This window comes from Schistocerca gregaria, chromosome 6 (assembly GCF_023897955.1).
Source record: "Schistocerca gregaria isolate iqSchGreg1 chromosome 6, iqSchGreg1.2, whole genome shotgun sequence".
Classification (NCBI taxonomy): domain Eukaryota; kingdom Metazoa; phylum Arthropoda; class Insecta; order Orthoptera; family Acrididae; genus Schistocerca; species Schistocerca gregaria.
In genome coordinates, this window is record NC_064925.1 from 515,479,885 (window position 1) to 515,500,875 (window position 20,991).

Here is a 20,991-nt window from a genome sequence, read left to right on the forward strand (position 1 = left end):
TTGTAAGCAACTAAGGACACAAAAGTTACCTTCAAGCTCAAAACTAACGTTGGTTTTTATACATCGTTAAAAATGCACTTAGGTGGCCGAACCTTAAAAATAAAGAACATCAGGCCAAGTGTTCCTTGAACGTGTTTTGATAGTAACCCAAATAAGTCCGATTGACAGGTTATACCATGATCTTCGAAATGGCTGTGTAGCAGAAAGCGAGCAGTACTTAATAAGACAAAACGAAAATGATAATTGTAACCCAACCCACGACAACCAGAGCAGCATACTGTGATTCAAAAAATTTATTTCGGCTGATAACTTCGTTGCAGCTAAGTTTCTGTCAGCAATTGAGAAGAAAGTGCGCAACGGGAACGCTGCTGCAGGTGATCTAATCTACGGCAGGATACTCTGCAAACCACTGGGAAGTGCGTGGTACAGGGTACTTCACTTTCTATTCGTATGTGTGCGCGCTGGCGTGAGTATAATTTCGTCTTCGTGATCTTCGTGTAAGGGATACATAGGGGGCTGTAATATATTCCTAGATTCATCACAGAAAGTTGGTTCTATCAGTTTTCTAACGAGATTTTCATTGGATAGTTTGCTCTGTCTTCAAGCGTGTGCCACTTCTTTTAGCGTCTTTGTGACACTCTCCCATGGATCGAACAAACCCGTGAACATTCATGCTCCCATTTTTAACCGTTCCATATCCGGTGTTACTACTATTTGGTATAAGTCCCCGACACTTCAGCTATATTGTATGAAGGCGTTCAATAAGTAATGCTATATTTTATCCTTAGCCAGTTTCGATTGAAAAATGTGGAAGTTGTTGTGAGACATGTTTCACGAAGTTCTAATAGGTGGCGCCGCAATTCGTAGCGTTCAGAATGGTGCATTCCAGGCAGACACAGGTCATTGAGTTTCTTTCGGCGGAAAACAAGAGCATCGCTGATACGCGTAGGCGCTTGCGGAATGTCTACGGAGATCTGGCACTGAACAAAAATGCGGCGAGTCGTTGGGCGAGGCGTCGATCATAATCACAACAAGGTCGTGGAAACCTGTCCGATCTCCCGCGTACCGGCCGGCTCCCAGGAAATTGAAGAAAAGGCTTCAGTGTGCTCGTCTCCACAAAAATGCAAACGAACTTTCGCTTCTCCATGACAAAATTAGGCCCCACATAAATCTGCACATCCGACAGGAGCTCACAAAAGTTCAGTGGATTGTTTTTCCTCGTCCACCCTAAAGCCCTGATCTCGCACTTCCGTATTCCATCCGTTTGGTCCACTGAAGGATGCAATCCGTGGGAAGCAATAACTGGTTGTTGGCGAGGTTAGTGATGCGGCAACGGTACCAGCCCTCCCAGAATGGTGGCTTAATGTAGTCATATTGTGTTGAAAAATAGTCTTTTGTAGCGAAATTGGTGGGGAATAATGTGGTGTATTGGAATCCTGGATAACACCAACCTTCTTCCAGAAAAAAAATGTTATACGTTACATATTGAACGCTCCTCGTAGGATGGGTCGCACGAGCGTATTGTATGAAGCCTCTTCCGATGAACTTACGTATCTCCTTTGTAGGCTGATGACATTTCGCTAGTATTATACCAATGAACTGCAGTGGACTCATAGCATTTTCCTAGTGTTATACCACTAAACAGCAATCTGCCACTGTTTTACCTACGACTGCAACTACGTACAAATAGTCACATTCAGGTATTTTATGAATTGCCCGATTCCAGCTGTGATATTATAGACATGGGCTATTACGTTTTCCCGTTTCCTGAAGCGCACAGTTTTGTATTTCTGAACCATCTAAGCAAGTCGCTAATCTTTACACCACTTCGCAATCTTACTAAGATCTGACTGAATATTTGTGCAGCTTGTGTCAGACAGTACTTCATTATAGATAACTGCACCGTATGCGGAAAGTCGGAGGTTACTATTAATATTGCTCGCAATGTCATTAATTTAAAATATGAACAGCAAGGGTCCCAGCACATTTTCATGGGTCCCATCCTAAGTTACTCCTGCACCTGTCGTCTGATCTCCATTCAAGATAATTTGCTGAGTCCTCACTAAAAAAAAATATCAATCCAGTTACAAATTTAGTACTTCGATATTAAGCGTAGATGTGGTACTCATCTTTTCAATGGCACGAGAATTAAAGTGAGACAGTAAATCGTTGGTTTCCCTCGGTAAAGAAAGTTAGAAAACGGAGTGACTGAATACTAACTTTGGTGCAACTAACAGCCACTACACATTGCCAAAACCGTATTTTAAGGAATGATATAAAATTTCGTTGAGCACGATTTAAGATTTGTGTGCACCAATTCTCAGGAGTATTGAATATTTTTATCGTGCATGCCAAATGTGACCGTGAGCCTTATATTGAGTGTTGACAGTATTTGACCTTATGTATAGATGCCACCAGCAGCTACTCGATATGTGAGGAGCCAATTAACTTGTTTCTACGTATGGACAGTAGTTAAACCTCAAAAATGTTAAGAATAATTGGGGCAAAATAATCAAATTTCGGAGACTCCTGTACGACACAATGTAGTATAGCGTGAGTGAATAAGTTTAATCTCAAGATCCAGGTGTTAGCGCGGTGCCCCTGTGTAAACAGCTAAGAGACCCGCTTCTCCTGTTACGCAAATGGTAGCATGAGGTGCAAAGGCGGTAGCGAACTCGAGACCTCGAGTCGGACTTTCCAGGGGGCGTAGAGTTTGTGTGTCTGGCTCTGGCTACCCCTCCAGGGGGTCCGGAAACCGCGACGGCTCCAGCTTCCGCGCAAAGTGAAAAGGCGCCGTGGTGCCTCTAATTAGTGGCGGCCATTAGCGAGGTCACGTGGCCCCCTGGGAGCGCTAATTGGTCGGCGCGCTGTAAGGGTGTTAGCGCTAAACTCGGCCGCCATTAGGGAGCCCAGGCGAGCCGTTGGCCGCGCGCGCGCATTCCGCGCCCTGCCGCCGCGCCGGACGTCCGGCCGCGGTGCATTGTGGGCCGGGCCGGCAGCGCCGTAATTCCTGCCCAACTGCGTTAAGGCTAGGAGATACGGCGGGGCGCGCTCTGCCCGTCAACGCAGCTGCTGCCGGTAATACCTGAACCGGCTGGTCTGGGGGTGAAGTGTAAGAGTATTTTGATGCGCTCTACTGCTACCACTGTTATCTAGCTTTCTTTCTGTGTGCCTTCTTGCTAATGCGATCTCGCGTAACAGTACTGTCGGTACGGAGTTGGTGGTGCTAACAATGAAATTTTATTTGTATTGTTATAGAATAGGTCGCGTTTGTTCCTGCCTGTTTGATATTGAGCTATTCCATTCTTTATGGACAACGTTGTGAGGACAGCGTTTGCCAACACGAATGAAAGTATTAATACTAATTCGTCGTTGACAAGATAATCCTCTGTCTCGACAGTTGTGATATTTTCGTCCAGCGAAAGGCAGGTGTCGAGCTGGTCTACTATACAGTTCTTTTTTGTACATGTTTTTAAATTAATTGTATTTTTATGTCCTCCGTTCAATAATTAGACTCTAATACCGTGCCGTAATAAAATTATTAGATTGGTAGAGGTACTTCAAATCCGTCTTCGGACTTCTGAAATGCACATTTATTTCACCATAGGTGTTTTTTTCTATATATTTAAAGCATCGCGAGCAGCCCGGAGTCAAACATATTTGCAATTTTGTTTTAGTACTAGATTTCAGACATGGAACCGACGCAGTTTGGAGTGTTAAATGATATTTCGTGGAAGAGATGAGAGTAGTTGCTAATGGCAGAACAATAGCTTTCTTTCATTTTTTAATGATATCTACCTCCGTACCTCTCCTCCCGCTGTCTGGACTACTGCTACAATAGATCTAAGTTATTTGCACGTCTCTGCGGCATTCATCGAGTACATGTTCTGTCGTTGTTTCGAAGCATTTTCGCAAACTCGGTCGTGTGAAGACTTCATCGGGAGAGGCAAGGCCAAGATTAAACGAGATAGTAATATTCATCAGGAAGAAAACAGAATTAAGAAAGGGCCAGCGACAGTTGTTCCTGTATCACTTTCTTGTACGTATTGCGTAGCGTCTCCTCCTCGCTGATAATACAGGCTGGGGCTTTGGTGGAGGCGACATAGTTGGACACTGTCTAGTCCGCTGCACACACAAATTTTGGTTTACATAGCTACAGAGCGGCAGCCGCTGCCGTGAGATACTGGTGTTTCATTCCTTGTTAGCCCAGTCCCGTTTTAAGTCTCGTTGCTTTGAGGGCCTGCCTGAGTAACGCTAACAACCACCACCTTAACAGCATCCTTCGATTTGTGAATATTTTCGCTAATGGCGTTTGCTGATACCGTGGTAGGAATGGCACTTGGGTCGTTATTTAAATTACATATTTTTTCCTGACTTTATTGCTCGATCATGTTTTTGCAGTTAGGTGTCATCATCAGCAGTTTGCTCCTCTTGAGTATTCTTGGCGACAAACACTGTACATATTTCGTTTTATAATTTCCGAATCCACGAAGTTCCGCACCGCACTAGCTTTACAAAACGCTATGTTAACGTTTGTGCTAAAAATATCTCTGCATCTGCCGTTTGTTTGCTTCCCTTACATTTGGCGTGAGTTCAGTCAGTTGGCAAGTATTGTAGTTACTCGGTAATATAAGAACGACGCGCTATTCACTATGCACACATTCACAACTCCACGTGTGTATTATTCTCTCACAGCTTCGCACGTGAATGCGCGACGTTCTTTGGTAAACCTCAGAGTGACCGTATTCTGTCGCGAGATTTGCCTACCCTCAGAATCGGACAATATGTTCAGGGGCATAATTGATGTCAGAACTGATCTGGTAGAAGTTCGAATAGCGATAGATCGAGGCTCATTACGCCTACGAGCTTCGTATTGGATAAAAACGTTATGTCCAACCGATACTCGACGCAGCTAGTTGCATTCGTAGTGTCAATCTACCAATTATGCCATCCGATCGTATTTCGCGGACCGAATGAGATTTTAAATCAATGAGAATTGCCCAGCAGTTTCATGCTGTGTGGAATGGTGCTGTCTAGTTGCAAACACGAAGCAAATGTTTACATCTTCATTTTCGGAACTCTTATCGTTCCAGTGCTGTTTCCGGAGTGCCACTGTATAGTTCACGCGTCTTTAGCTTCATTGCGACATTTGATTCGAAAAACTCAATACTATTGTGCATCACTTTTATGGATGAGTAATATCTGCGACATGGGTATTATGCGACTTGTACATGGCTTTATTGACTATTTTTTCACTTTTATAGAAAGGTTATTTAACATTATTTACAGTTTGCGTTGGACAAGTCTGATTTGAGACTCGTATACCAATTGTATTCACATGCTGCACTTTTCGTAAATGTTGAGGCCTCTGACCCACAAGGCTGGCTGTTAGTCACCATTAAATATGCACTTCAGCTATTTTAATTTTCAGAGCGTGTAATTATTCTGTAGAGATTATTTGAAAAATTATCAATCGGCACTTCGTTATAGTTTCGATATGCGTGCGTAATGTTCATTTGTTTGACTATGACCCCCCTCTCCCCCTCCCTCCCCCCTCTCCACCCTCCAAACACACACACACACACACACACACACACACACACACACACACACACACACACACACACACACGAGCGAGGTGGCGCAGTGGTTAGCACACTGGACTCGCATTCGGTAGGACGACGGTTCAATCCCGCGTCCGGCCATCCTGATTTAGGTTTTCCGTGATTTCCCTAAATCACTCCAGGCAAATGCCGGGATGGTTCCTTTCAAAGGGCACGGCCGACTTCCTTCCCCGTCCTTCCCTAATCCGATGAGACCGTTGACCTCGCTGTCTGGTCTCCTTCCCTAAAACCAACCCCAACCCCCCCCCCCCCCCCCCCCCCCCACCCATACACACACTAAACATTCTTTTCCTGTGTCTACGGGAATGCGAATCAAAGTTGTTAAAGTGAAGAAGACATTCATCTCAAGTTACGCCCTTGGTAAAAACAAGAGAACAACATTTCAGACAGATTGCCAAACAGTCTTTTTGTTTCCAGTATGTTATCCACAAGAACGAGGTGAGGGTAAGAGTACTAGGATGTATACGTAGCCGCAAAAACAATTGTTAATCTCTGTACATAACAACACAAAAGCAAAGGGAGAGGTAATAATAATACAAAGTATTTTACTCTGTTCGTTGTACACTGATCATCGGGAATATATGAAAGAAGAATAGAAAATTAGTTTCCCACCGAGTATGAGAGTACTGACGTGCTTGTCGTCATCATCTGTAAGACTGTTCAGTCTATTATCTGTGATAATATTGTAAAACTTTTGTTTTTTCTTATTGCTCTTCGGTCAGAGCACCATATATATATTTTGCAAGACAAGCCCTTATTAAATGCGGATTAAGACTAAGCCACGGCGTGTTAACTCAGCCACTTGAATTGCGTGCTGCGGAAGTAATAAAAGCTTTGACGAAAAGCCTCCACAAGAGTAATAGCACACGGGAAGATGAAAAGCACAGAGGCTTCCTCTGACGCAGAGTCGGAAAAAAATTGAGTTACTTAGAAGCTTATATAGTCTGTTGCGAAGGAAATACGACGTTAAGGGCAACGGAAAACTTGAAAACTTTCATTATTTCGTAGATGTTGCAGGAGAGGTGATGGTATGTCGTGGGACATAAGATCGAAGTATAAAGAGGTAGAAAAATACGTGCTCACGAAAGAGGCAATCATTCTTATAGAAAGAGGTAGATAAATACGCGCTCACGAAAGAAGAAAGCATTCTTATAGGCTGAGCACCGTATTGATTGGATCGTGGCAAAAATTATCATTAATATTTCGAGTATGCTAGCGGAGAGAAATTTCGAAGATGAACTTCTATATGTCTAAAGAAAGAAGCCTAAGTGGAAAAAGTATGAAATTACGAGAAATTATGTTGCTATGAATGATAATGATGTCATTGTCGCAGGTCGAGCGAGATTGCACCGTAGTAAAGTTACGAGAACCATATCAGAATTCAAATCCCTGTCAATTCAGTCTGAATTAGGTTTGCCTTATTGTTCTTGATTCGTGCAAATGTCCAGCTGGCCTCTTACACAGATTACGGCTGCTCCTTTTCCTCATCCCGCTCCAGCTCGGATAGTAATTGTTCTGTTATTAACCCCAAGTTAACGGGCCGTTGAAACATTTTTCGTAACAGTGGTCCAAACAGCTGTTTTCCTGATAACTTTTTTTTAAAAACCTATTTCTTTGCGTTAGTGCATCTTTTCGAACCACTTGCTCCAAGGTGCAATTAAGTCACTTCCTTCGGTGTCAGAAAGAAAAAAAAGACAGTATATGTATCTTAAGATGATGAATCGCTAGGTGGTTCGAAACCGGTAATGGAATAATAAAAAGGTTAATGGAAGAACAAAAGGCGACTGGTTGCAGTAATTTCAAGAAACCTCTATTGTGTAGGAAAGGTACCGATATAAAACTGTGAAACGTTATATACAGCGTAATTATCAAGTAAGTAGAGTCATCTGTAGATGCGCCTCCGTAAAGTCTCACAGCACATTAATTGATCTTGTTGTGTCGGCAGTCGTATCATACATTCATCATGGAACAATATTTCAGCTATATGGACCGCTTGAAATATTGTGTCAAGGTGATCACATGATCCGTGTGAAAGCCGGCCGGTGTGGCCGTGCGGTTCTAGCGCGTTCGAATCCTGCCTCGGGCATGGATGTGTGTGAAGTCCTTAGGTTAGTTAGGTTTAAGTAGTTCTAAGTTCTAGGGGACTGATGACCACAGATGTTAAGTCCCATAGTGCTCAGAGCCATTTGAACCATTTTTTTGATCCGGGTGAAAACCTGACAGAAACTCTACGCTTAGTTTGGAAAACAGAAGGAGAACACTGGCAAATTGAAGGTTTACCCCCACAGTGTATGCATACGTGTTCGTGCCCCTAGTTCAGCACACATTTTCAATCTGTCCGAGTTATTAATTAAAGCGTGCACCCCACAGCAGAGAGGACTGTTAATTATTAGTTTCGAATATCTTAATTTTCATCCACCGCTTGGTCATCTGAAAGTTTCCGATTTCGTACAATTAATATCTCGTAACTATAAATGTTTTAATTTATGGTTTTCCATCAGTATTTATTACGAGCAAGGATTATGAAAATTAAACTCAGTTAACAGGATAGGTATAATTTTAATAACTGCTAAGAGAAACTTACTGGTGTAGTGGAATGTTTTTCTTTCACCCAGCTTGAAGGTAGCCAGTTTTTAGACTATTGTCGGTAGCAGGCTGACGGTTGCTGGCCAACGTCAAGAGAGACTACCCGTATTTCTTCTTCGTGTGCTACGTCCTCTCTAGGACCACAGGTAGCCCCTTCGTGAACTGCATTTTTCGTCTTTTCTCCCCGAACCTCTTCATTCTTTCTCTTCTTTTCTCCCGCTCTTCTTTCGAGATCTTCAGTGTTCTTTCTCCTGTCGGCTCCACTGGTGACACTCTAATCTTTTCCTGTATTCTTCTCTGTCGTTGATCTCCGGCATATTGGTGGGTTTATATTTGTTCCTCCAATTCCTTTCCTTCAAACTTGGTCCCCAGTTCCAACCAGTCCTTCAGAAGTTCAACAGTTCACTTGATTCCAGTCTTTCCCATTGTCCTTCCTGTTGTTTCCACACTATCTTTGCCATTCTGTCCATACTCAACCTAATTATATGTCCAGCAAACCTTACCCTTTTGAGTCTGATTTCCCAGGATATTGTTTTAATGTTCCGGTACAGTTTTTCCCTAGGTCTTCGCATCAATATCTCTCCACCTCTTTTGGGACCTCTTCTTTCTGTAGTTGTTCTGCCCCATTTCTTCCTAGTGTCATCGTCGCAACAGCATATAATACTGCATTCCTCACCGTTGCCTTGTAGAGGCTTATCTTTGCGTCTGTGGATAAGTTCTTTTTATTTTATATATATATATATATATATATATATATATATATCTCGTCATACAGAAGGCTAACCTCATCTTCTTTATCCTCTCTGTTATTCCCTCCTTGCTCCTGTTCCTTCCTGGTATAAATTCTCCCAGGTATTTAAATTTGTCCACTATTTGCACAGTGCATTCCGGTGTTTCGCAGTCTGCAGTGGTATTTAATGTCTTTGTCTTGTTATAGGCGATCCACAGTCCCACCTTTCTGGCTAACTTAAGTTGTCGATTTGTGTCTTTGCGTCTTTTTCCGTCTCATTTACTGTTGCTACGTCGTCTGCAAAGGCTAGGCTGTCCACCTGAGCCCTATTGTCCTTTTTGTCCCCCCCCCCCTTCCCCCCCCCCCCCCAATGGGTCTTTGGTATTCCCATTTCCTCGTCTATTGCTCTCCACTGCCTGATTACTTCGACCAGTGCTATACTGTACAACAATGGTAACAATCCCTCTCCCTATATAACACCTGTCTTGACCTCAAATTCTTTTGACAGTGGTCCTCTGAATCTCACTCTTGCTTTTGTGTCTGTCAGAATTTCTTTTATGAGTTCTTGTGTAGTTCCATCTAGTCCTCTGTTCTTCAGGATCCTAATAAGCGTCTGTCTGTCGTTGGAGTCATATGCCTTCGTGAAGTCCACGAAGGTTATTACTGTCTTTTTGTTTCTTAAGGCCCTATGTTCTGGCGGTTGCTTCAGGATAAGTATCTTTTCTATACTACCATATTTATAAAGATGTTACTAATTTCATTGAGCTAACGCCATTACGTGTTACAACGTGGGTGTCGAAGGTTATAATTGAAAAGCGTGAACCGGAAGCGAGATGTCGCTTTTTACAGGTTATAGGCCGGTCCTCGCCATGGCAAAACGAGCATTCGCCATGCTGTTTGGTATTAGGCGGACGTGCGTGCCCATCACACACGCAGCGCTCTACGCGCCTGGACTGTTGCCAGACCGGATACGTGACGCTCTGCCGTGCGGGCTGTTGAATTGAAGTGCGTGAACTGTTGCTGCGGGTCGCAGGACCAGCTGGCTAATGAATACACGCATCGTGCACTCGTTTCGAATGGACACACCCGTACATTTCTGATTCACAGCGCCACCAGCTATCGCGCGCCGGTAACGAACCCGACGGTCCATTAATAAACGTATCGTCGTGAAGATATTTCAAAGCAGGCCTGTTCCATGTGTTGTTCTGTAGGTTACTCGTGACTGAGTGAACTTCTCTTTTCAAACTCTGGTACATGTAAGTAAGGATGTAGCTAGAGCGTGGTGTGTCTGTTACCTTTCAGAAGAGAGAGTCGCTAAAAGCAACTGAATTTCAAACATGACCGATCTATTCATCTAAATGTTTTCGGTGCTAGTCACCATACGCTTTTTGGTGAAAGGTTTGTGTTTAGCTCAACTAATTTGTCCAGGTTCGCCATCGTGGACTGTGCATCATATATATGACTTGTCTTCAAACGTCCGCTATGGGACCTTCAGGATAAAAACTTTCCGTTGTGCCCAAGATCTTTTAGTGTAGCATGTCTCATGGGACCAGCTCGAGTTTTTTGAGTTGTTCTGCTTCTCTTTGGAGTGGTGTAGGCACGCCCTTGACGCGTCATCCTTTCCTGGCTCCTTATCTCTTAGTGTCTGTCTCAGTAAGAATTACAAATTGAGACGTAATACTTCGGACACCTTGGGTCTACTTTGGAAGAAACCAACTTCATAGATCTGGTATACGAATTTTCCGAAACAAGATTTTTGCGCCCTTCCCATCTCTAGTTTTCCAGATCGGTATCGTAGATGTTCTATTGGTGCGACTAATTCCAGTCATTGATCGATGATGACAAAAATTAAAAAGACTACAAAGTTACTTTCTAGTGCTCAAGATATTCAGAAGTGATTACTCCACCTTTTAGATTATCTATCACATGGAGTCGCTAATTTTGGTGTATAAACTTCTTGTAGGAATTGTATCACAGAAACTCTTAAACCAATGCGTGCTTTTGGAACAAATTACCGCAGGCGAACACATTCTCGAAATTCTTTTACGATATCGGTTTTGATACCTACTTACCACAACCCATATAATCCCGTTTCCACAACACTTACCATGGGCTTCCTATGTAGACTTGATATGGACAGAAACAGAACTTGTATGTACACGAAACAGCTACTAATTCCCATGGACTCCCAAAAAACGACAGCTGTTGTGTAGCTCGATACAACCAAGACAAGAAAAAAGCTTTAAATTCGTGTTACTGGTTGACATTAGAAGGAAGAAGACACAGTCATAATGGTTCTTCACATTTGGTGTTTTGGAAATATTTATTTCTAGGAAATATTTCTTGTTTAAATCTAAGAATAACGAATCGAGTTTCGTCTGCACGCTTGATACACGTATACAGCAGTTCTGATGGTGTCAGAAAGAAATTTCCACTCTGCAGCGGAGTGTGTGCTGATAGGAAACCTCCTGGCAGATTAAAACTTTTTGCCGGACCGAGACTCGAAGTCGGGACCTTTGCCTTTTGCGGGCAAGTGTTCAACCAACTGAGTTACCCAAGCACGTCTCACACCCCGCCCCCACAGCTTTACTTTCTCCACTACATCGTCTCCTGCATTCCAGAGTTCACAGAAGCTCTCCTGCGAACCTTGCAAGACTAGCACTCCGCAGTATCCTTTCTTCCAGGAGCGTTAGTCTTGGAAGGTTCGCAGGAGAGCTTGTGTGAATTTCGGAAGGTACGAGATAAGGTACTGATTAAAGTAAAGCTACGGGGACAGGGCATGAGTCGACCATTGATAGCTCAGTCGCTAGAGCACTTGACGGCGAATGGCAAAGGAGTCGAGGTCGAATCTCGGTCCTGCACACAGTTTTAATCTGCCAGGAAGTTTCAGCTTGACGGTGTGTGGCGAAGGGTGCTTAAGCTGCCTTATTCTGATCTCCCCTTCCCTGTTCCATTCATGAATGGTGTGTCAAAGAGAGAAAGAGAAAAAAAAGAGATTCTCGGCAAACCTCTATATTAGCTATAGTATCTCAAATTTTCTCGTTACAGTCTTTTCGCGAGATGTGTGTGGGAAGAGATACCACATCGTCGGACTCTTTCTAGAGCAAACCGTCTCGCGTACACTAAAAGACCTTGTGACGAAACGCTCTTCTCTTCGTTGCATCCCTCTCTCTCTCTCTCTCTCTCTCTCTCTCTCTCTCTCTCCCTCCCTCCCTCCCTCCCTCCCTCCCTCCCTCCCTCCCCTCTTCCCCCCTTCTTCCCCCTCCCCCCTCCTACCTGTTAATCGTTCCAGAGCTGTGAGCAATACTCAAGAATCGGCCGAACAAATGTTTTGTTAAGTCACTTCCTTCGTAGGTGAGTTAGATTTCCGTAAAATTATTTCTTTGAATATCACTCTAACATCTGATTTTCTTGCTATTTGTTTTATATGGTGTTTCCACATAAGGTCTATCTGGATGCTTACTCTGAGATATTTTGCGGTAGACATTGTTTCCAGCAATTTGTCGTCTATACTGTAACTGTACGGAAGTGGATTTTTTGTCCTACGTACGCAGTACATTATGTTCCTTGACGTTAACGCTCAAAGTCGGTTCCTGCACCATTCTTCAATCCTCTGAAGGTCCTCTTGCAAATCGCTACAGTTTTCTTTTGCCGTTGTTACCGTCTTGCAGTCAACCGCATCGGCTGCGAATAGCCTGACGGAGTTTCCGGCGTTTTCTCTGCTAGATCGTTCATGTGTAATATTACTACCTTTCCTCGCCGGGAGTGGGTAACGAGCGCGTCTGCTGCCTTCCTTGCATGTGGTAGCCGTTTCTCAGGGGCGTAGGTAATAAAATTTTGATGTATGTAAACATGATGTACTAGCAGAAGACGTGATCCACGAGCTGAAACACACACACACACACACACACACACACACACACACACACACACACACACAACGCGTACTAACTAAAGTACGTATGTGAATTTCTACAACGCTGATCAATCGCGAGGTGTAATACCGTATTCGAAGTTCATAACGGTGACGTAACTGTTTTCCACGAAATTGTGGACAAATGGCTGGTCAATTTTGTGAATCCTAATCACTGTTAATAGTAAGGTAATCGAAGAGCATGCGTCCAGCTTATTGCTTTAAGTAATTGTGAACGACACAATTGTTTCATTGCGCAATCTTAATTTGACGTCCGTGGAGCAATTTGGCCTCTTTTATGGCATCTTTTTCCTTTCAACTTTCAAACATGTTTAATAGAAATTACTCTGTCTCGGTCATTAAACGAGGAAGCGAACTAGTGCGTTATTTATTGCCGAGTAGGTGACGAAAACGTCCACGTGGGCGGCACGCCAGCAGGCTGACGTTTATTTAACTACTGGTTGCGAAACGTAAGCATCCTGCATCCCGCCGTCGCTGCCAGAACTGGGGCTTTGTAAACGAACCTCGCTGCGCCACGCGTCGGCCTGGTTACGGAACTCGTGGAGATAGTTGGCAACAGACGGGATACTCACCCAGTGCTTTACTGCCCTGCCCGCGAGGTTGAAAACTGTAGGCAACTGAAACAGTTGTTCATTGCCCGAATCAACGCCTTGTGATGTACCGTTCTTTCCTCCTCCTGGTAGCTAGCTTCAAAACTGTAAGTGTGGTTAGCTAGCGGACCATATTGTGTTTTCCATGATGTGCTTTCACCGAGGATACGGTATTAAATATTTATTCGATAGGAAATAAGTTACACTTACAACTTTTGAATGCTGAGCCCTATGATGCGTTTTGTGAATGTATGTTATCAAGGGGGAACCCGCCATACGTCGCCCTGTGGTACAGTGGAACTTGGCATGGTGAAAGAAAGATGAAAGTAAAGGGTCACCAATTTGTCGCTAAGTTGCCAACATTCGATAATTTGCGATCAAATGATAGTCAATGTTTCAACACTACCGCATCAGTCCGCTGGCGCACGCGTATCCACATGAGCTGTCTGCGCAGTGACTATGTCCACCCCACGAATCAGTAGTTTGCAGGAGCGGTTTCGTTTTCACATAACTTGTTGTACTCGAGGACAAAATTTGCCACTGACGTATTAGAGGCAGATACTGATGGCAACAGTATTCTGGAAAGTGTAATTCCGTGTAAACTGTGATGGTGAAAAATGGTTCAAATGGCTCTGAGCACTATGGGACTTAACATCTATGGTCATCAGTCCCCTAGAACTTAGAACTACTTAAACCTAACTAACCTAAGGACAGCACACAACGCCCAGTCATCACGAGGCAGAGAATGTGATGGTGAAAGAAGTTTTTAATAATATTTGAAATGCTGAGTTCTTTTATCAAGAATTCCTTTGTATTGTACGATGTCACAAAAAATACTGATATCACGTACTTCCACGAGGTTTTGAACATAGGGTGCAAAAATTCGAAGCCGTGCTATCCGCTGCGCTACCATCTCATCTAGATACACACTGCGCAAAAATGCTGATAAAGTGGCAATGAAGCTTTGACCCTGATTTTCTGGGAAAAGAGTGACTGTTGGCACCTGAGCCAAAATTGTTGTCCCTTCATTTTCGACTTCCGTGCACCCGCGAGTGTCTATTATCAGAGTTTGTTAGACTGATTTTTCTTTTCGCCCGTAAACTGATTTTGAACATACAGATGGAAAGAAATTTTATCTTCGTTTGTATCATTGCGTTTGAGGTAGTTCCAGCAATTATTGAGTTCCACATGACCTCAGAAATAATGTAGAAAATATTTTTCACGTAAGTACTTTGTTCGCTTCCCTGAATGATTAATAGACCTTTCCACTTTGCCATTTACCACTGGCTACAAACAACAGTGACTGTACTGTAAGCAAAGGATTCTCGTTATACCGTTTCCCATGAACAGCATTTTGCAGATATCCACTCTTCAGTTTTACGACGAATTGTTGAGGTGAAGAATTTCGTGAATGCTGATAGAAGTAACATTTTTGTCTTTGAGCTGGGTAGTTATCCCTGTTAAAATGTTTTTCATTGAACTCTACAGAATATTTGATGAACATATGCCTGATCTTAAAGAGCTCCTTTCGATTCTGTTTAAGGTTAATATATTGATTTAGATGTGTGAACGGTACATGGGCGTTATTTGTATCTGTGCAGCAAACGTTGTGCCATATCGTACTTCATTGATACTCTATTTCTTGATTTGGTTACCGGCTGAGGTGGCGCATTGATTAAGGCACTGCACTCGCGTTGGGAAGAGAGAAATCGAATCTCCACCAGACCATCCAGATGAAAGTTTTCGATAATCTCACCACGTCGAATTAAACGAATTCCTTGGCACTTCTTTTGAAGACGGTAAGGCTAATTTCCACCTCCACCATTGTCAATTTGAAGTTTCCTCCGCCTGTAATGTCTTCGTCCTCGACTGGACATTAAACGCGACCCTCATTTCTTTTCGAATTCGTTTCATGAGAAGTAATAGTGAAACATTGCAGCTTCGTTTTCCTTTATATTGAAATGGTCAAGTCGTTCTTCTAGTCACGAAGACATACACATTCAACTTTATATGGTTTTGACAGGTTAAATCATGAAGTTGTGTTGGTTCAAAACCATCTGTTCAGAATAATACCCTACACTAAGTATAATCTGTTAGTGAACTTCGGTACATGAGTTGTTAAAGTTCGTTTGATTTCATTACTTCAGGAGTAAAGTACTCAGTATTCAGAAATAATCCTTACGTGAATGTGGATGAACAGCCTCTAGCCACTTTCTTGCAACATGATATTAAGTTATTTTACCGTTAAAGCACTGATCTGGCTTTTCCATTTTCATCAAAACTATCTAGTTGCTGAGGTGATTCAAAGGTTGATAGTCCATACTTTCTAACCTACGTCCTCAATTATTTGTTAGCTGTATTCCCATTTATGTCCTCCTGTTCAGTTTTTACCTTCTGCAGCTCCCTCTAATACCATGGAAGTTATCGCAGATGTATCGGCAGATGCCCTTTCATTCTGTCCGTTCTTCCTGTCAGTGCTTCTCATGTATTCCCTTCCTCACCGATCCTGCGCAGAATCTCTTCATTTCTTACTTTATCAGTCCACCTAATTTTCAACATTCTTCTGGAGCACCACGTCTCAAATGCTTCGATTCACTTCCGTTCCGGTTTGACCACAGCCATTGCTTCACTATTCGATACTACTTTTAAAGTTGGAAAGTCTGATAAGGCGTTAGACGTATCAGAAGAGCTGCTGGAAGAACACGTGTCTAAAATATTCCAACTTTTTAATCAAGTACGTAGTGATTGGTGATCGCTCAGTCCTGCTAGACGTAGAAGCTGCATAAATGAGCTGGACATAACGTGGTTTCTCACGAAAAATTATTTTGTGTGGTAATGTTACGAACATGCCGAAACCCTCACCCACGTACTTCAGTGAAATACTAAATGCTGTGTTTTATTGCACTGTGATGTAGCCTTTTTATTTTTCGGGAGCCAGGCGTTAATCATAAAGGCTCTAAGTATACGATACATACAGACGAATTGTTGGACCTTTACCAAAATATAGAACAACAGCACAGTGCCTTGAAGATATAGTTCTCGATACGTTTCGCATTACGTCGAATCGCGCGTTAGATTGTGATATTTTTCTGGCCCGTATGGTTTTCAGACTATCTAGTTACTCAGAATTATCTTTACCTCATAAGCCAGTGAAACGTTTGTTCTCCCACCGTTATTATCAAATATAGTAATGTTATGATCATCTCGAAAGTTGGTTTGAACTCCATTTGCCTTGCTAGGCCTGGTCCTGTTGGAGGTGGTGTGCCGTTGCGTTCCTCCATCCTGCGAACTGACTTAACTCAAGCAATGGGAAATCTAAAATTTAAAGTGGACTCCGAGCCAGGTGCGGCTCAGCGTTTTTCACATTAACAAGCATTGCCAGAGGTGAAATATGTGGTGTATTGATAGATAAAAACCCTAGGACTGCCCTAGATCGAACTCGATATCTTAGGATCCGTGTTTTACCAGTGATCCAGCGAGCTGCAGCGTTTTCAAGTATATGAGCCCAAATAACTTTATGTACGACGTAAATATTCGGTCGTAAGATGGATGCTGTGGGTAATTAGCAGACTTTTGGTACCACAATGGCAATCGCTGCACTCGAAGACATACTGTCACGCCGTTGTTGCTTGCAGACTCAATGAAGACGTTAATCATGCTTGTTTTAAGCCAGAATGTTAAGTCTTTGTAGTACTCCATGCAGGGTTTTTAAAAGGCCCCTGTAGAATATATTTATTTTCACTATTGCAGTTTTTGCCTGCAAGCGATTATCAAATGGTACACTGCAAACGACTGTGCTGTAGCACATGTCAAACTTTAAAAACAGTCTGACAAGGCTGCATGTTGACGTACCTGAGCCTTTTAACATCTATGACATACATCGCAACAAACCACTGTTCTTGTACATTGTTTGCATTAAAACTGTGTCTACAGTACACCACTAGGTCGTAATTGCGATAATCAGTATAAATAATTTGTACAGTCAGAGGCGACTACCATGTCCTTTTAAAAGTTTTAAATGACAGTAAAGCCAACCGTGATAAGTTACTATTTCTGCTGGGTGTTCCTCCATTTAGCCAACTTCTCGATCGTTTATTTGTTTCGTGTTTCCGCAGGAAGAGGAGCTTCGCGCGTCGAAGGACCCAAAGTATGCTCACCTGAGCGATGACCTGCACGTGGAGATAGCGGCGTTCGCACCCCCCGCCGAGGCGCACGCCCGCATAGCGTACGCTCTGGCAGAGCTGCGCAAGTACCTCATCCCCGACTCGAACGACGAGATCCGGCAGGAGCAGATGCGCGAGATGGAGCTCATCCAGACCGTGTCCGGCGAGCCGGGGGTGCGCGTCCAAGACGCCGCCGCCGCCGCAGCCGCCGCCGCCGCAGGACGGAAGGTACTGTTGCCTAGTCAACCCCTGCTGGGCGGCAGCCCGTACCAAGCGAAACAGGGTTTAGCCGCGCAGGACGCTGCCGCAGCCGCCGCCGCCGCCGCTGGACGCAACCATAACCCTGTAAGAAATTCTTTAAATTTGACGTCATCATTTATGTGTAGTCAGTAATTTTATTTAAAGTGGGAGTGCACCATTTCATTGCTGCAATGTGGCTGCAACACACAGCAATATTGCAGTGTAGCCCGCCATTATTGGTGATGCAGCCAGTTGTTCCAGGGTCGGGGTGGCTATTATAAACAGAGGGTGTTCAGAGTGCTGCAGTGCGGGCTGAAACATCGTAGCTATGTTCATTAATCGGTGCACTCGCGGAGTATGCGGAACAAAATAGTTGTTCCACTTTCTACCATCAAGCGAAAATAAGGCGGTGTAATTAGCCATAAAGCGAAATCTTTCCTGTTTTGATGTCAATATGCTGTTTGTTGCTTGGCGACATGTGTCGATTTCTTATATGCAGAGACTGTTGGTTTAAAGGGTTAACAAGGTTGAAGTTTTCCGTACGAAACCAAATGGCTGTTGAGAAGACAAGTGAGCTAGGTGGTGTAGCACACAGAGGGAGGCGGCCGATTCCCGTGGCAGTTGTTGCTGTAGCTATAGCCGACCTGTAGTCATAAGGTCGAACCGTGCACATCTGATTTCATGCCTCGCAGCTAATTTGCTGCAAATAATAACCTGCAGCTGTGGTCCTGCAGTAAAATAGTCTGTGCTTTGACTAGAATTCCCTTTTGCTTGTAGCAGGCGTAATAGGCATTTTGATATTAGTACTTCGTGAATTGTGTTCTGTCGTGTTGTAAAAATAAACATTTGTGCCAAAACAGTCACGTTTATTTGGTGTGTTACAATTGCTGCAATATTAGGCAAGCCTATTTCGTTTTATCTAGCGGATCTGTTACCTGGTGCTCTCCGGCAATTGCTGAAACGAAGCTATTTCTAACAGGTCGTGGGAAAATATTGCGATGGTTGTTTGAAATGCGTTACTTTCAAAGTAAATTTCCTTTTACGCAAGATGAAGTATGTGCGAGAATGTGAGATGAATTTCTTAAATTACAGAGCGGTAGACTCTCATTTAAAAATCAACTCTCTGAGGACGACTATTTGGAAGAATTTCCGGCCCAGAACATCAGACGCTCATAGTATCGTCGAAATCTAGTCAATTTTGACTTAATATTTGTGACCGAGGGCTTAATTGTTCTAATATACATCAGACATTCATGTGGTCGTCAAAAATTTTGCTGACACATTTATGTGATGTGTCTTAAAGTGTACCACACGCAAAAAAGATCAACATTATATGTGAAAGCTTAGCTTCTCTTAGAGCTTATTAATCTTAGAGACCAATATTATATGTGAAGGCTTTTCTTTTCTTGCAGCAAGGCTATGCATATTAATTTAAACCATTAATTTTTCCTTATTTGTATGTTCGCGCTACATAACAGTGATGTTGATATTGGCTGACTACATGTCCTATGCTCTGAATACCCACTGTTACCCGCTGGCGAGATGATGTGACATGAGCTATGACTGGCCTACAAAAGCGCATCGCAATCTCAGTTTCAGTGCTTCGGAAAGTAACATGCGGTGTTTTCTGGAATTTGAATTTATACTTTCGTAATACGAAATTAGGCAGTGTACATGTTGCTTTACATCAAACGTCTTTCCAAAAAAAATGTTTTTTTCCCCTGGGTTTCGTTTCCTAAGTGCCAGGAAATTCTGTGTTGGTGTATAAAACTGTAATCAAAGGACTGATAAGTTTTACAGTTTCGAGGAAAAGTATACTGTCACTTAACACGGAAAAAGTGTATTTTCACCCGGGAGAAAGTGTATTATTATTGGGGAAATCCGGGAAAAATAGTGGAATTTATTTTCCTTGTCGGCGTATACACCCTGAAACAGTTAATAATTCCAACTTGACAGAAGTGTCTTTTCCTTCTCTGTTCAGTTGTGGTGTCCGCTAAAGCATGAATTTGACCACTTTTAAATTAACACACTTCTTTAATAACACTTGCTATCGACACTTTAATAAAGCTACTGGCAAAATAGTAAACTGTTCATTAAATAAATGCACAGGTATGACAAAATATGAGGTATCGATGCTGTGTTCATTTGCTGTGTAAATGAGGAGAATACGATGTTCTGACAAGCATTTCCATAATAAAAAGATATAAACGGTGTAATTAATCACAAATAAAATACAGATACATAGCTGTCCAGGATGATAGCTGTTATCTGAGATACTGGATGTTGAGATCTCACATAGCGTTCAAAATTTGTTCATGCAGAGGTTCATTGTGAAATTGTTCATTCACTGTTCAATATTAATTTCTATAGTTCTAAAGGTACTGAAATTATTCTTGTATCGCTGGATGCGCCTCATTTTTCTGGGATTGGTCATGTTTTTAGATTTGCGTTAATATTCGACTGTAAATTGTTATAAACTCTCAAAGAGCCATAATGTAGCTGTCTTTAAGATTGACACTGCTATTTCTTTGAGCATTGTCTCTTGCCAAAATTCTCCATACTGGTATTAACCCACATCTGATCCTTTGCTGACACAGCTGGCTTGCAAGTAATGGCCGCGGTGGCCTGCCCAGTCTGTGGCGAGGCACTCTCCACCCTGAGGCCACACGTCTTCACAGACAAATTCACCTTACCTTGTAATAATTCTAGTTGGACGACTGGCTCATCTACATACATGTAAAATTACAAAGTGTTACGAGATACAACGTGGGCTGATCAACACAGTGTTCATATGTCACAGTACATACAAAGAAGACCTTGAGGTAGAGCTTCGACAAAATTTGCAGAAATATAGAATGGATTACAAACAATGTGGGAAGTTGAAAGGGTGAACTAAATGTGATCGTGTTTCACAAATGGAGGAAGTCTGCTAACCAGCTCAATTCTTGTAGCAAAAAATAATTTGGCTGTGCAGATATTAATTACACACTACAGATCAATGTACTGATTGATTGATTGGTCTCCTCCGGTTGGTACTGATTGATTAGTCTCCTCCAATTGACGGGATGTTAGACTCTAATCTTTCTTCTTTCTGATTGATTGGAAAATGCATGACATTTTACTG

At 42.8% G+C, this 20,991-nt stretch overlaps 1 protein-coding gene across 4 annotated transcripts in view; it reads left to right on the top strand.

Moving 5' to 3' along the window:
• LOC126277905 (KH domain-containing, RNA-binding, signal transduction-associated protein 2-like) overlaps positions 1 to 20,991 on the top strand; it is a 505,341-nt gene that overhangs the window by 425,605 nt on the left and 58,745 nt on the right. For 2 of the 4 annotated variants that reach the window (XR_007550617.1, XM_049977463.1), the window contains exon 4: positions 17,580 to 17,972. Coding sequence is in view for 2 of the 4 variants with exons in the window: in XM_049977463.1 (XP_049833420.1) it covers positions 17,580 to 17,972 (393 nt within the window). In the remaining 2 variants the exon portion in view is untranslated. The remainder of the gene's footprint in view (positions 1 to 17,579; positions 17,973 to 20,991) is intronic. The other 2 variants (XR_007550618.1, XM_049977464.1) reach the window with 1 other exon arrangement.